Here is a 15,000-nt window from a genome sequence, read left to right on the forward strand (position 1 = left end):
AACACTATAATTACTATCAGAATATAGCTTTAACCTTTTAACCAAAACTCTTTGAGTTAAATAATAATATATATCACTTACCCTTCCTTTAAGATACCGACTAAAATTAACTTGGTTTTTGGTTTAGGACTTTCAAATGTGTTCACTTATAGTTTCTATGTGTATCTGAGGAAGATCATTATTGACAGCATCACTTCAGACCTTTTTTGACTGTTGGAGTTTTGTAGATTATGCTCAATACCTTTGTGTTTCTGCAGTTCTTCCATCTGCCTCTGGAGCTCTTCTATTTTGGCAGTCATATCTGAAAATATGTATATAATCACAGAGAAAACTCATGTGTAATTCAGTGGTGGAAAAAGTACATATTTTACTTAAAGTGGGAGGGACACGCCCAAAACAGCGAAATCAATTTATTGCAGTTACTGTACTGAAAGCTCTCGAAAACGCATCGCGGACGCATGTAGATCTGTTATTTTCCGTGAGCCGTTTTTCACTGTAGTAGTTGTTCAGCAGTGAGCACTTCTCCTCCTCTCGCCCTAACACTAAACGTGTGTGTGTGTGTGTGTGTGTGTGTGTGTGTGTGTGTGTGTGTGTGTGTGTGTGTGTGTGTGTGTGTGTGTGTGTGTGTGTGTGTGTGTGTCCATGTCCATCCTTCAAAAGCTCACAAGGTATGTTGTGCGCAGCAAAGTATACATTCACTTCTAACTAATACAGTCCCGCCCCCTTTTCAGACTGTTTGGAGAAGACTAGGCCTGTGCAAAAAAATCGATTCACTATATTATCGTGATGTTAATGCAGGCGATTCAATTAATCGATTTTCAAAGTTCAGAATCGATTTTACCGACTTTATTTATTTATAAAAAAAAAAAGTAAGTACAGATCCTAAAGGAACAGTTTTAGGTCATGAGGATGTCATGTTATGGCTAAAGCTAGCACAGTGCTGTAGGACTGCAGCACAGCCATTTCTCTTTTTTTTCTTCTTTTTTTTATGACTGTTTTGTTCTGTGTTTTCTGGCATCTTGACCAGGAACATGTTGTTGTAATGTTGTACCACTGGCACTTTGGCTGAAATAAATGTCAGAAAGATTGACTGACTTTATTTGGCTGCATTGATTTGAAGTATATGATTCAACTTTTAATGTTTTATATTGTTTAGAATTGTTTTAAAATGTTTCAATATAAAAAAGCTGTAATTCTTGGGGAAAAATCGCAATAATCGTGATTCGAATCGCAAATCGCAGGAAAACGCAATAATCGTGATATTATCGAATCGTCAGCCTATGAATCGAAATCGAATTGAATCAGGAAAAAGTGAATCGTCACAGGCTTAGAGAAGACCACGTGACCTACTGTAGCATAATTGCGACCGTCGGAGACACGGAGACAGCCGTGTGTAGAGCGCCACCTAGCGGCGGACCCCCGCCACTGCATTCCGCTAAATAGGCCGTAACTTGGCCCCTGAGCGCATACATGTGACCCGATTAGGGAGTCTTACTGGTGTCCTCCCACCTTTAAGTAAAAAGTATTAATAATGTAGAAATACAGTACAAGTCTGGTATTCAAAATCTCTCAAAATCAACGTCTATGCTTCTGGTGACTGATATTGTTCTTCTAATGTGTGAGGGGGCTGTGATTTTTCCTTCACTTTTTTCTTTTATTTTATTCTCAAAATATACAAATGCAAAAATGAATTGAAAAGACATGGTGCATCTGATCAAATGCATATCAAATATCAAAATATAAAAAAGTATAACAATGTTTGAAAGGTAAGCATCCTAACCTGCATTGTGTCCTCTCAGCCTCTCCTCCAGGCTGCTGTTCATCTGTTTGAACATGTCCTTCACCTCCCAGCGGATGTCATCAGCCTCAGCCACACACAACAGGAAGAGAAGGAAAGCAGCCTTCATGGTGACGCTCAGACTCTGTAAGACAACAAGTATAACACCTTGTATTTATTGGTTCGTTCTGGGGAAAAAATGACTTTAAAGATGCAGTGCCATGATTTTCTTCTCCCCTAAAACATGATGAAAACAGGAATTATGATTATACTAGGAGGAAGACTTAAAAGAAAAAGTGTACAGAACGAGTTAAAACTGTGTTTTTATGTGGCCAGACTCTCCAGTTCATTAGGTATGCCTGGTTGTCAGGTACAAAACTATGGCACCACGTCTTTAAAGAACCCCAAGGATCAAAACATACCACTAAAAAAAGATAAATCGCTGACATTTAAGGCCACCACAATTTGATGGATTCAGGCCAGGAATAAACAGTGGTACCCCTGACACAGTCACTCTGGTTGACGGAACATCCAAGGGTGAGACTTGTACAAACACAGGGTTTGTAAACACTTTCCACCAGCTGCACTGACTACTGCTACGTATTTAAAAAAGAAAGGGGAAGCATGAGAGAGATTGTCTTTGCCAACGTTGCTCTCAAGCAGCCAACATACCTCGTCTCCCTCGTTGGATAAAACCAAAACCTCTTATACTGTTAAACCTGGATCTGTAACAACAAAAAAGACTCTTATCGTTGTTGTCGGGTGGAAACCTTGTATATCCAAAACCGTTTGTTTTGTAATTATCATTTTTAGAATTATTTAAATTAGTGAAAATAGCCGATCTACAAGCACACAAGGCCTTGCGTCGCGAGGTGTTGTGCCCTTGTAGATCAGCTATTTTCACTGATGTGTAATGAAATAGTCCTTTACACGCACGCACGCACGCACGCACGCACGCACGCACGCACGCACGCACGCACGCGCACACACACACACACACACACACACACACACACACACACACACTGATGTGTGATGAAATAGTCCTTTAATGGCAATGGCCGGGTTTCCCAAAGCTATTTGAGAGCCTTCGTAGCTCATACATGGTTGTCGAGGCCCATTGCAGCAGCAAACCCTGCTCCTATCCATGATGACGTTCTCAGTGGAGGAACAGCAGCTATGAAACAACCTCCAGTAACAGTGGCGTGGTGGTGCAAATGAAGGACTTTACATTCCCTGACAAGAATTACAAATCTCCAAGCTCACAAGATGGTATGACTTGACGTGTTGTGAGCTTGTAGGGTAGATCTAGGCTATTCATGGTGTGGGACACCATTGTGAGACAAAAAATTACAAAATATAAATTTGGCTTTTAACACTTTTACGGCTCCCAGATGTACTGAGTCAGCACCGCTTCTAATTTGACCCAGTCTTCAACTATAAGCACTTAAAGCTTCATTTCCACAAAGAGAAAAACACAAGTCTTACCTGGTCCTGAAGAAAGAGAAAACAACCAGGAGAAACCAAAGCCAGAGTTAAAGTCAGACAAAGTTCCAACGAACACCCAAACTCTACAGGTTCTGTACACACGCACACACACACACACACACACACACACACACACACACACACACACACACACACACACACACACACACACACACACACACACACACACACACACACACACACACACACACACACACACATTTGATTTGTTTATTTATGACCACATGAATAGAAGTACAAGGATGCCTCGTACAAAGGTCATAAACACTGACAGTGCAGTTAGACAATATGAAAGAACAGCCAGATACAAAGAGCCTAAACAGCAGAACATCGTCACATACAGTATAGTTGACATACTTAAGACGCAGCGGACATAAATCATGCATGGGTAAAGGAAACTAACTGTTTTTGTAAGCCCCTCACAACCAACTTGTGCACATGCCCTAGGCTGCCAAAGATAAAAACTGAATGTTTACATCTGTAGCCTAGCTGTGAGATGGTCTGCTCTACCTGTTGACATTTCAGCACTTTGGCTATAAAGGCTTCTTCCAAGCTGTAGTCAAAAGTACAGCTGACCTCGAAAATAAACACCGTTTTCATTTACAACAAAGACATCAGGGGCCCTATTATGATCCAGGTCTTATGCCTTATGTTATGCCTTAACTTATTTACCTTTTTTTCACTATTTTGAAAAACTTTTTTAAATACTTCAAATGCTGATCTACATCTGCACGTTGTGAACTTGCAGATCAGCTATTTGAAATATTTAAAAAACTAAAATAAAATAGTAAAAAAAGGCAAAGAAGGTAAGGCATAAGGCATAAGACCTGGATCATAATAGGGCCCCAGGGGTCTTAGCTGTAATGTTTGAGAACACAGAATCATCATTACACAGGTTAAACATGCCCTGCTTCACTGTAGAATGCTTATAGAGCATGATGGAGGATTTAAAAATAGAAAATTCATCTTTTGATATCAAATCTAATATTCTGTCATTCCTACTTATATAGAGGCCCCTGTATACTGTACATTGCAAACATTTAAGGTGGGACATGGCTTCAACTATTTGCTCATTGCCATGATGAATACAGTGACGAGAATGATTGCCTGGAAACCAGATGGAGAGATTATGTTTAGATGTTATAACCTGTAATCTTGCTTTCAAAGTAAAGACAACGATGCACTCATCTATGGGCCATAGATGAGGCGGGGCCTGAAATATCTAAAGGGGCCTTTTGGTGAAAATATTGAAAATAGCAGACCTCCAAGCTCACAACAACGCGTCGCAGCTATTTTCAGTACTTGATACCACACTAAACGAAGCATAAAAAAGGCAATGTGGCATACAGCATGGATTTCTAGGGCAATTCTTTCAACATAAGATGCTGCATTCAAGTTCAGGAAAAGGCAATTCTTTTGAATGCCGCCTTCAGGTATGGCATGGAAAGGGGGGGACATTTGCATTTCTTTCAGCATTGTAAAAACTGCATACATGGTCTTGAGAGGGCACTTTTTACAGACACGTAAAAGGGCAGGGGCTCAAGCCCCCTTTCATGTCTATGTGTGCACATGCCTGCACAGCTATCTCTTTCTACCCCAGATTTGAACGCGGTTTCAAAGTCCTGACATTTTTACCATTGAGCTAATAGGAGCCTGCCTGCTTGCTCAGGGGATACATTTAATCTTGACCATCAGGTCAAAACTCATGTCAGATCTTGTGTCTAGGGGAGACATAACCTTTGACACGATCTAAATGTCTGGGAGATGGATCGCTGAGGTGGAGCCACACCTGCCATCAGCACCCAGTACTTGCTGCACGACTGAGTTGGCGGTGCCCAGGATGGTTCACATGATCTTGTAGTCTACTCTAAAGCACCGTTTCCCAAGCACTGGGTCTGGACCCATTTGTGGGTCTCGGACACATTTTTGTGGGTCACTTAATTTTTGGATTCCTACATTTAGTTTTAAATTATTATTATTATTTCAAAACAAGAGGTTCATGAATAATAATAAAAAGATCAATCATTTTTCTAAGTAATTTCATTAATAAATAAAGGAAATATCTATGAAATCCCATAAATTAGAAAACAAATGTTTAAGACGTAGTGAGTGAGTGAGCAGATCTACAAGCTAACAACGTGGCACGAAGCGACGTGTTGTGAGCTTGTAGATCTGCTGTTTTCACCAGTTTGGGTCCCGGGCAAACATCTGATTTCTCTTTTGGGTCACAGGCTAAAAGGTTTGGGAACCGCTGGTCTAAAGGGAGAGCTCTACTGACTGAGATCCCTATTTGTTAGATCAGGAATGCAAAGGAAAGTGAACAGTAGAAACTCCATGAATTGATAGTGATTGATTGAAATAAATAAAAATGGGTGAACTCTCCTAGTTTTAAGTAAAACATCAGATCAGAGTACTTCAGCCGACCCAGACCTAATAGAGCTATGTCAGTGTGTGTGTATGTCAGAGTGTGTGTATGTCAGAGTGTGTGTGCGCGCGCGTGTGTGTGTGTGTGTGTGTGTGTGCGCGCGTGCGTGCGTGTGTGCGTGTGCGTGTGTGTGTGTGCATGCGCGCATGTGTGTTTGCGTGTGACTGTGTGTGCGTAATAGTCAGATGAATATGGGAAATATGGGGAAATAAACAAATTAGTGAGTACAGTGTGTGTGTGTGTGTGTGTGTGTGTTGCTTCATGAGGATATGGAGCCCAAAATAATTGGCAAAGCACTGTGATTTTAATGTCATTATAATAATACAATGTAATGCAACATTAAAATGAAAGAAAAAAGTAGGATAAATGTCATGGTGTTTAAAACATTGAAGTATTGAATTCAATATTGAAGTATTGAACATTGTGATACTGATACATTATTAAAGTTTTACTATGTAACTTTTTTTATAAAACAAATCTTAAAATTGTCCTAACTGTTAAATCGCTAAAGTTTTAGAACACCCACTCCGTTATTTTCAGCTTCTGAAGCCTTCTCTTTATATGTTTTCTATGATCCTGGCCGTGGACCGGTTTTCGCGCCATGATGACGTAATCTGCATCATCTGTATACGTTGTGTATACGTTGCCCAATCACATCGCCGATCATGCACACATGGTACACTACCGGCCAATGCAGCGCATCTTGAAGTGGGGTCGCCATATTTGTAGTCGCCCGTGTGTCTCTTTACTCAAAAGCTAATCTCGCCTACCAGGCAGGGTGAAGTCGTCCGTTTCTCCGGAATGCCTGAACGCCCAGGAACCAGGGACCCCTCTAAAGATAGCTCTCGGCGTTGTGGAGGCAGACGCGGGGGTGTGAAGGTACGAAAAACGGGCGAAAGACGCGAACGCGACCGCGGTTTGCTATATGGCTACTGACCACTAGTTGAGAATCTTACACAGTATAGCTTTAACTTCAAGCATACATTGTCCTGCGTTGCTAATATAGTTTAATATGTCTCTCAATGTGCTTCACAATGGAGACACTCTGAAATGATGGCGCCAGTAAACACATGGATTATATGTGTGGATACTAGAGAATGACATTTGACAGGAATTCCCGTGGGTCCCGTGGGTCCCGTGGGATTCCCGCAGGACAGGAGTAAAATTTGTATTAATGCCAGGATCGGGACAGGAATGAAAATCAACAGGAGTGGGCAGGAGCGGGAATCATCCCAGACCAGTTCATCAATTCGCATAAATAAATTGCACAGGAAAGTGAGGTCTTTGAACTGCGAACATTATAAAATTATACATTATAGGCTATAATAATAAACATGATATCAAATATAATATGGATCAAAATAGAAAAACATCTGCACGATTTTATTTTTTTATTTTTGTTCGGGAGCGGGATGGGAACGGGGGTGATTTTGACCAGGAGCGGGATGGGACCAGGAGTCACTAGTGGCATTCCCATAAAGCCACTTTTTGCGCATTAACGGCTTATTCGCTAAATCTTTTTATGGAAACACTTCAAAATGCAAATAAACTTTCATTATTCGCAAAAATAATTATCCGCTTGGAGGAGGTGGATTTTGAGGCTTTATCGAATAAACTAAATGCGCATATGCAAATAGATTATGACGTTCTGGGTCCATATCGTCCTCCAATTGAACACTTTCCCCTGCTGCTTAACGTCCGTTAGCCCATCAAAACAAACCGGTTGTTTGTTACACACGTTTGTTGTGACACGGACCGTGTGTAAATTCCTCCCGTTTTCACCAGAGTCAAGGCATCCGTGGCTAACCCTTCCTCATCATACAGTGTTGCGTGCCGAAAGTGGCCGATCTACAAGCTCCCAGCAGCTCGCATCCGCGTCTCCGCGCCACGTTGTGAGCTTGCAGATCGGCCGCCTTCCAGAGGACGCTGAAACTTGCAGGATGACCACTGTGCAGCGACGCGACCGCGGTTTTACCTGAGCGCAACGGTGGGGGCGTGGGAGTGTGGGGAACACACACCATGATGGAGAGGTTATATAGCTTTCTTTGTGTATTGAGAGGAACTCTTGCCAATTTCGTAAAAGTTATTTGGGGCCATGATGATGACTGATAAGTATACTTCTTCCCACTACTAGACAGCAACCGAGTCACAGCAGTCAGACGTGCAGTGCTCAGGTTCGGTCTGAAAAAAATCAGCTTAATGCGTATTTCTGATAATTCGCTTCCCTAATTCGAATAAGTTTATGGAAACATACAGGAGTGGGACAGGACAGGATTTATTTTTTTTACTCTGGCCCAGGATTGGGATGGGACAGGATTTTTTCTGCGGGAGTGGGACGGGACAGGAGTGAAAATCCACTCCCGTGTCATCCTCTAGTGGAGACAGTAGTACCCAATCAGTGGGTTGAATCACACATTCCACTCAACAAGGACATGTTTCTGTACGAAGTACACACACAGAAGGAAATGTAGTAGAACATGGATCGTCATACATTAGATTTCCTTTGTATGTAATCACACAGTTTTGAGCTGTACCACCATTTGGCTGACTACTCTGCCACCCGGTGTAGTTGACCTTGGACTCATCAGACCACATCCATCTACCCTCTACGTACAGGTCATTCAGTCCAATCCAGGTCTGCAGCAGTGATGGGTCAAAGTTCCCGATCAGGGCCAGGATGAAGTCGTGCTCCTCCTTGCTGTGTACAGACACCAGGTGGGCACTTTGAGACTGGCAGTTCTTCTCTGCTGCGTTCCAGGTCAGCTTGGAAGTTACGTAGTTGTAGCAGCCACCGTTGTAGCTGGACCAGCCGATTCCACACTCGCTGGTGCGTGTACTCGCTGGTACACGCACCAGCTGCAGTTCAGCAGAGAGACTGGCGTGCATGGTGCCTACAAACACACACACACACACACACACACACACACACACGCACGCACGCACGCACGCGCGCACACATGCACGCACGCACGCACGCACGCACATGAACACACACACACACACACACACACACACACACGCACACACATGCACATGCACATGCACATGCACATGCACATGCACAGGCACAGGCACAGGCACAGGCACAGGCACATGAACACACGCACGCACGCACGCACGCACGCACGCACACACACACACACACACACACACACAGAAAAAAGAAAGGTGCCAATTGAGAGTGTTGGTGCCAATAATAAAAATGTTAAGACCTAAGATCCTTAAAGCATAAGGGTTCCCAAACCTTTCAGGCAGAGACCCCCTCCAAAATAATCATATTTGAACTGGGGACACAGATAAATAAAACTGCAACTTATGGCCTTACCATAAGAAACCATGTGGTTGTGGTTCTTAAAGTGGGGCCCAGGGACCCCCAGCTAAATGATTTATAGTTGGACCCTTACAGTTCTGTGACTCTAAAGGCCCATTCCCACTGGGCCAGATAACCGATAAAAAAAAATCTCTTTCTCCAGATATTTCTCCATTCAAGTGGATGGTAGATACAGATACAAAAAAATATCTATCACAGATATTCTTTTTTATCTGTGATAGATATTTTTTATCTGTATCTACCATCCACTTGAATGGAGAAATATCTGGATTATTATCTGTTATCTGGCCCAGTGGGAATGGGCCTTAAAGGGCCAGTTCACCTCTGGGACAACCAGGTCTTATTTTATTGTTGTTTGGGACAAGATCAACACAATCCATTTTGCATCATATGATGCAGCATGATGCATCATATGATGCAAAATGCATCATCATTCATGCTGAAATACTAAAATATCTCAAAACACAGATTGAACACAAAAGAATAACTCAGAATTGTGTTGATCTTGTGCCAAACAACAATAAAATAAGATCTGGTTGTCCCAGAGGTGAACTGGCGCTTTAAGTGTATCAAAGGTGAATGAACACGTTACAGTGTATTTGATTTAGATATTAAAAAGCCTTGGGTCTGAACTCTAATGTAAGTCAAACTGGAGTCCTTAGTGAAAACAAGGATTGAGACCCACTGCCATGAGTATGATAACATTATGGCAAGGGTTCCCAAAATGTTCAGGGTACGACCGCCCAAAATAATCTAATACTAACAGTCTTGTTATTAGTTTCTTTTTGTGTTTTTAAAAGTATTAAAAAAATACCATAATGTGGCCTTTTAAGGAACACTTACAAATCCATCTAAACAAATATATAGAGAATATTGTGTAAAAAAGCATGCAGACGCCATAGCGCACATCACACACTGAACCCACACTGAATAAAGAAACGTTTATGGGCATATATTTACATACAATATTATGTTCTAATATGCATGGTGTAGTCCCTTTAAATAGCTCTATATTTTGATTAGCAATGATCACAATATAGAGCTATTTAACATTGTTACTCAACCAACACTATAATTACTATCAGAATATAGCTTTAACCTTTTAACCAAAACTCTTTGAGTTAAATAATAATATCACTTACCCTTCCTTTAAGATACCGACTAAAATTAACTTGGTTTTTGGTTTAGGACTTTCAAATGTGTTCACTTATAGTTTCTATGTGTATCTGAGGAAGATCATTATTGACAGCATCACTTCAGACCTTTTTTGACTGTTGGAGTTTTGTAGATTATTCTCAATACCTTTGTGTTTCTGCAGTTCTTCCACCTGCCTCTGGAGCTCTTCTATTTTGGCAGTCATATCTGAAAAATATATTTAATCACAGAGAAAACTCATGTGTAATTCAGTGGTGGAAAAAGTACATATTTTACTTAAAGTGGGAGGGACACGCCCAAAACAGCGAAATCAATTTATTGCAGTTACTGTACTGAAAGCTCTCGAAAACGCATCGCGGACGCATGTAGATCTGTTATTTTCCGTGAGCCGTTTTTCACTGTAGTAGTTGTTCAGCAGTGAGCACTTCTCCTCCTCTCGCCCTATCACTAAACGTGTGTGTGTGTGTGTGTGTGTGTGTGTGTGTGTGTGTGTGTGTGTGTGTGTGTGTGTGTGTGTGTGTGTGTGTGTGTGTCCATGTCCATCCTTCAAAAGCTCACAAGGTATGTTGTGCGCAGCAAAGTATACATTCACTTCTAACTAATACAGTCCCGCCCCCTTTTCAGACTGTTTGGAGAAGACTAGGCCTGTGCAAAAAAATCGATTCACTATATTATCGTGATGTTAATGCAGGCGATTCAATTAATCGATTTTCAAAGTTCAGAATCGATTTTCCCGATTTTATTTATTTATTTAAAAAAAAAGTAAGTACAGGTCCTAAAGGAACAGTTTTAGGTCATGAGGATGTCATGTTATGGCTAAAGCTAGCACAGTGCTAGGACTGCAGCACAGCCATTTCTCTTTTTTTTCTTCTTTTTTTATGACTGTTTTGTTCTGTGTTTTCTGGCATCTTGACCAGGAACATGTTGTTGTAATGTTGTACCACTGGCACTTTGGCTGAAATAAATGTCAGAAAGATTGACTGACTTTATTTGGCTGCATTGATTTGAAGTATATGATTCAACTTTTAATGTTTTATATTGTTTAGAATTGTTTTAAAATGTTTCAATATAAAAAAGCTGTAATTTTTGGGGAAAAATCGCAATAATCGTGATTCGAATCGCAAATCGCAGGAAAACGCAATAATCGTGATATTATCGAATCGTCAGCCTATGAATCGAAATCGAATCGAATCAGGAAAAAGTGAATCGTCACAGGCCTAGAGAAGACCACGTGACCTACTGTAGCATAATTGCGACCGTCAGGTCGCAGTTACTGTCAAAACCTCCACCGGCTGTCAGTCAGTCTGTCAGTCAGTCAGTCTGTCTGTCACACGTCAAACGTCACACTTTTGCCCTCGGGAGAGCCGGGGGCCGGTACCCACGCGTCCGCCTCCGTGCCACGGAGACAGCCGTGTGTAGAGCGCCACCTAGCGGCGGACCCCCGCCACTGCATTCCGCTAAAAAGGCCGTAACTTGGCCCCCGAGCGCATACATGTGACCCGATTAGGGAGTCTTACTGGTGTCCTCCCACCTTTAAGTAAAAAGTATTAATAATGTAGAAATACAGTACAAGTCTGGTATTCAAAATCTCTCAAAATCAACGTCTCTGCTTCTGGTGACTGATATTGTTCTTCTAATGTGTGAGGGGGCTGTGATTTTTCCTTCACTTTTTTCATTTATTTTAATTTCATTTATTTTTATGTATTTCTTTTATTTTATTCTCAAAATATACAAATGCAAAAACGAATTGAAAAGACATGGTGCATCTGATCAAATGCATATCAAATATCAAAATATAAAAAAGTATAACAATGTTTGAAAGGTAAGCATCCTAACCTGCCAGCCTCTCCTCCAGGCTGCTGTTCATCTGTTTGAACTTGGCGTCCATCTCCCAGCGGATGTCATCAGCCTCAGCCACACACAACAGGAAGAGAAGGAAAGCAGCCTTCATGGTGACGCTCAGACTCTGTAAGACAACAAGTATAACACCTTGTATTTATTGGTTCTTCAGGGGGAAAAATGACTTTAAAGATGCAGTGCCATGATTTTCTTCTCCCCTAAAACATGATGAAAACAGGAATTATGATTATACTAGGAGGAAGACTTAAAAAAAAAAGTGTACAGAACGAGTTAAAACTGTGTTTTTATGTGGCCAGACTCTCCAGTTCATTAGGTATGCCTGGTTGTCAGGTACAAAACTATGGCACCACGTCTTTAAAGAACCCCAAGGATCAAAACATATACCACTCAAAAAAGATAAATCGCTGACATTTACGGCCACCACAATTTGATGGATTCAGGCCAGGAATAAACAGTGGTACCCCTGACACAGTCACTCTGGTTGACGAAACATCCAATGGTGAGACTTGTACAAACACAGGGTTTGTAAACACTTTCCACCAGCTGCACTGACTACTGACTACTGCTACGTATTTAAAAAAGAAAGAAAGAAAAACGTTATTCATCTGGGAAGCATGAGAGAGATTGTCTTTGCCAACGTTGCTCTCAAGCAGCCAACATACCTCGTCTCCCTCGTTGGATAATACACAAAACCTCTTATACTGTTAAACCTGGATCTGTAAAAAAGAAACTGTTATTGTGGTTGTCGGGTGGAAACCTTATATATCCAAAACCGTTTGTTTTGTAATTATCATTTTTAGAATTATTTAAATTAGTGAAAATAGCCGATATACAAGCACACAAGGCCTTGCGTTGCGAGGTGTTGTGCCCTTGTCGATCAGCTATTTTCACTGATGTGTAATGAAATAGTCCTTTACACGCACGCACGCACGCACGCACGCACGCACGCACGCACGCACGCACGCACGCACACACACACACACACACACACACACACACACTGATGTGTGATGAAATAGTCCTATAATGGCAATGGCCGGGTTTCCCAAAGCTATTTGAGAGCCTTCGTAGCTCATACATGGTTGTCGAGGCCCATTGCAGCAGCAAACCCTGCTCCTATCCATGATGACGTTCTCAGTGGAAGAACAGCAGCTATGAAACAACCTCCAGTAACAGTGGCGTGGTGGTGCAAATGAAGGACTTTACATTCCCTGACAAGAATTACAAATCTCCAAGCTCACAAGATGGTATGACTTGACATGTTGTGAGCTTGTAGGGTAGATCTAGGCTATTCATGGTGTGGGACACCATTGTGAGACAAAAAATTACAAAATATAAATTTGGCTTTTAACACTTTTACGGCTCCCAGATGTACTGAGTCAGCACGGCTTCTAATTTGACCCAGTCTTCAACTATAAGCACTTAAAGCTTCATTTCCACAAAGAGAAAAACTCTTATTCTTACCTGGTCCTGAAGAAAGAGAAAACAACCAGGAGAAACCAAAGCCAGAGTTAAAGTCAGACAAAGTTCCACCGAACGCCCAAATTTAACTCACACAGGCTCTGTGTGTACACACACACACACACACACACACACACACACACACACACACACACACACACACACACACACACACACACACACACACACACACACACACACACACACACACACACGCACACACATTTGATTTGTTTATTTATGACCACATGAATAGAAGTACAAGGATGCCTCGTACAAAGGTCATAAACACTGACAGTGCAGTCAGACAACATGAAAGAACAACCAGTTACAAAGAGCCTAAACAGCAGAACATCGTTACATACAGTATAGTTGACATACTTAAGACGCAGTGGACATAAATCATGGGTAAAGGAAACAACGCCTCCTCCAAAATGAGTGGCTTCCTGTAATGGCTGACACTGAGCAATACCTTGCTAACTGTTTTTGTAAGCCCCTCACAACCAACTTGTGCACATGCCCTAGGCTGCCAAAGATAAAAACTAAACGTTTACATCTGTAGCCTAGCTGTGAGATGGTCTGCTCTAGCTGTTGATATTTCAGCACGTTGGTTAGAAATGCTTCTTTCAAGCTGTAGTCAAAAGTACAGCTGACCTCGAAAATAAACACCTCCCTAAGGTTTTCATTTATAACATCATGGGTCATAGGTGTAATGTTTGAGAACACAGAATCATCATTACGAAGGTTAAAAATGCTCGGCTTCACAGTAGAATGCTTATAGAGCATGATGGAGGAATTAAAAATAGAAAATTCATCTTTTGATATCAAATCTACTATTCTGTCAGGCCTATTTATGTAGAGGCCCCTGTATACTGTACATGGCAACCATTTAAGGTGGGACATGGCTTCAACTATTTGCTCATTGCCATGATGAATACATGACGAGAATGATTGCCAGGAAACCAGATGGAGAGATTATGTTTAGATGTTATAACCTGTAATCTTGCTTTCAAAGTAAAGAAGACAATGCACTCATCTATGGGCCATAGATGAGGCGGGGGCTGAAATATCTAAAAGGGCCTTTTGGTGAAAATATTGAAAATAGCAGACCTCCAAGCTCACAACGCGTTGCAGCGCGACGGCTATTTTCAGTACTTGATACCACAGATATAAAAAGCTAGATACCTCCTCCGCCGCTGCAGTTCATTAGCGCGACTGGTCAAACACCTCTGGCGGAAGTGCATAACTGTGGAACTGCGGAAGGCACTCTGCCCCCTCCAATGGGAAAGAGGGAGTCCTGCCAGTCCTGCATCTGATTGGACTACCGAGCTTCCCATTCTGTGACGCACAAGGAAGCCTCCTTCAGAATTCCCAAGAGCCCCGCCTCAGAATTCTGGAGGCTTGCGTAGAGTTATTGGGAGGCTTGCCAGCGGTCTTGGACCAGCACCCCCCAGCCGGAAGAGGCGTCTACCTTTCTATGTC

The 15,000-nt window shown here is 41.8% G+C and overlaps 1 protein-coding gene across 4 annotated transcripts in view; it reads right to left on the reverse strand.

Moving 5' to 3' along the window:
• Positions 1–15,000, reverse strand: part of LOC308283744 (snaclec CHH-B subunit beta-like) — a 37,141-nt gene that overhangs the window by 2,988 nt on the left and 19,153 nt on the right. Inside the window, exons 1-6 of one of the 4 annotated variants that reach the window (XM_080724220.1) lie at positions 13,522–15,000; positions 12,034–12,163; positions 10,345–10,404; positions 3,266–8,602; positions 1,781–1,922; positions 242–301 (exon numbers count right to left, since the gene is read on the reverse strand). The exon at positions 13,522–15,000 is cut by the window's right edge and continues 438 nt beyond it. In XM_080724220.1, the coding sequence (XP_080580346.1) occupies positions 8,133–8,602; positions 10,345–10,404; positions 12,034–12,148 (645 nt within the window). In that variant the 5' untranslated portion in view covers positions 12,149–12,163; positions 13,522–15,000 and the 3' untranslated portion in view covers positions 242–301; positions 1,781–1,922; positions 3,266–8,132. Of the gene's footprint in view, positions 1–241; positions 302–1,780; positions 1,923–3,265; positions 8,603–10,344; positions 10,408–12,033; positions 12,164–13,521 lie in introns of all 4 variants that reach the window. The other 3 variants (XM_080724219.1, XM_080724218.1, XM_080724217.1) reach the window with 3 other exon arrangements.

This window comes from Nannobrachium achirus, assembly GCF_963921795.1.
Source record: "Nannobrachium achirus genome assembly, chromosome: 4".
Classification (NCBI taxonomy): Eukaryota; Metazoa; Chordata; class Actinopteri; order Myctophiformes; family Myctophidae; genus Nannobrachium; species Nannobrachium achirus.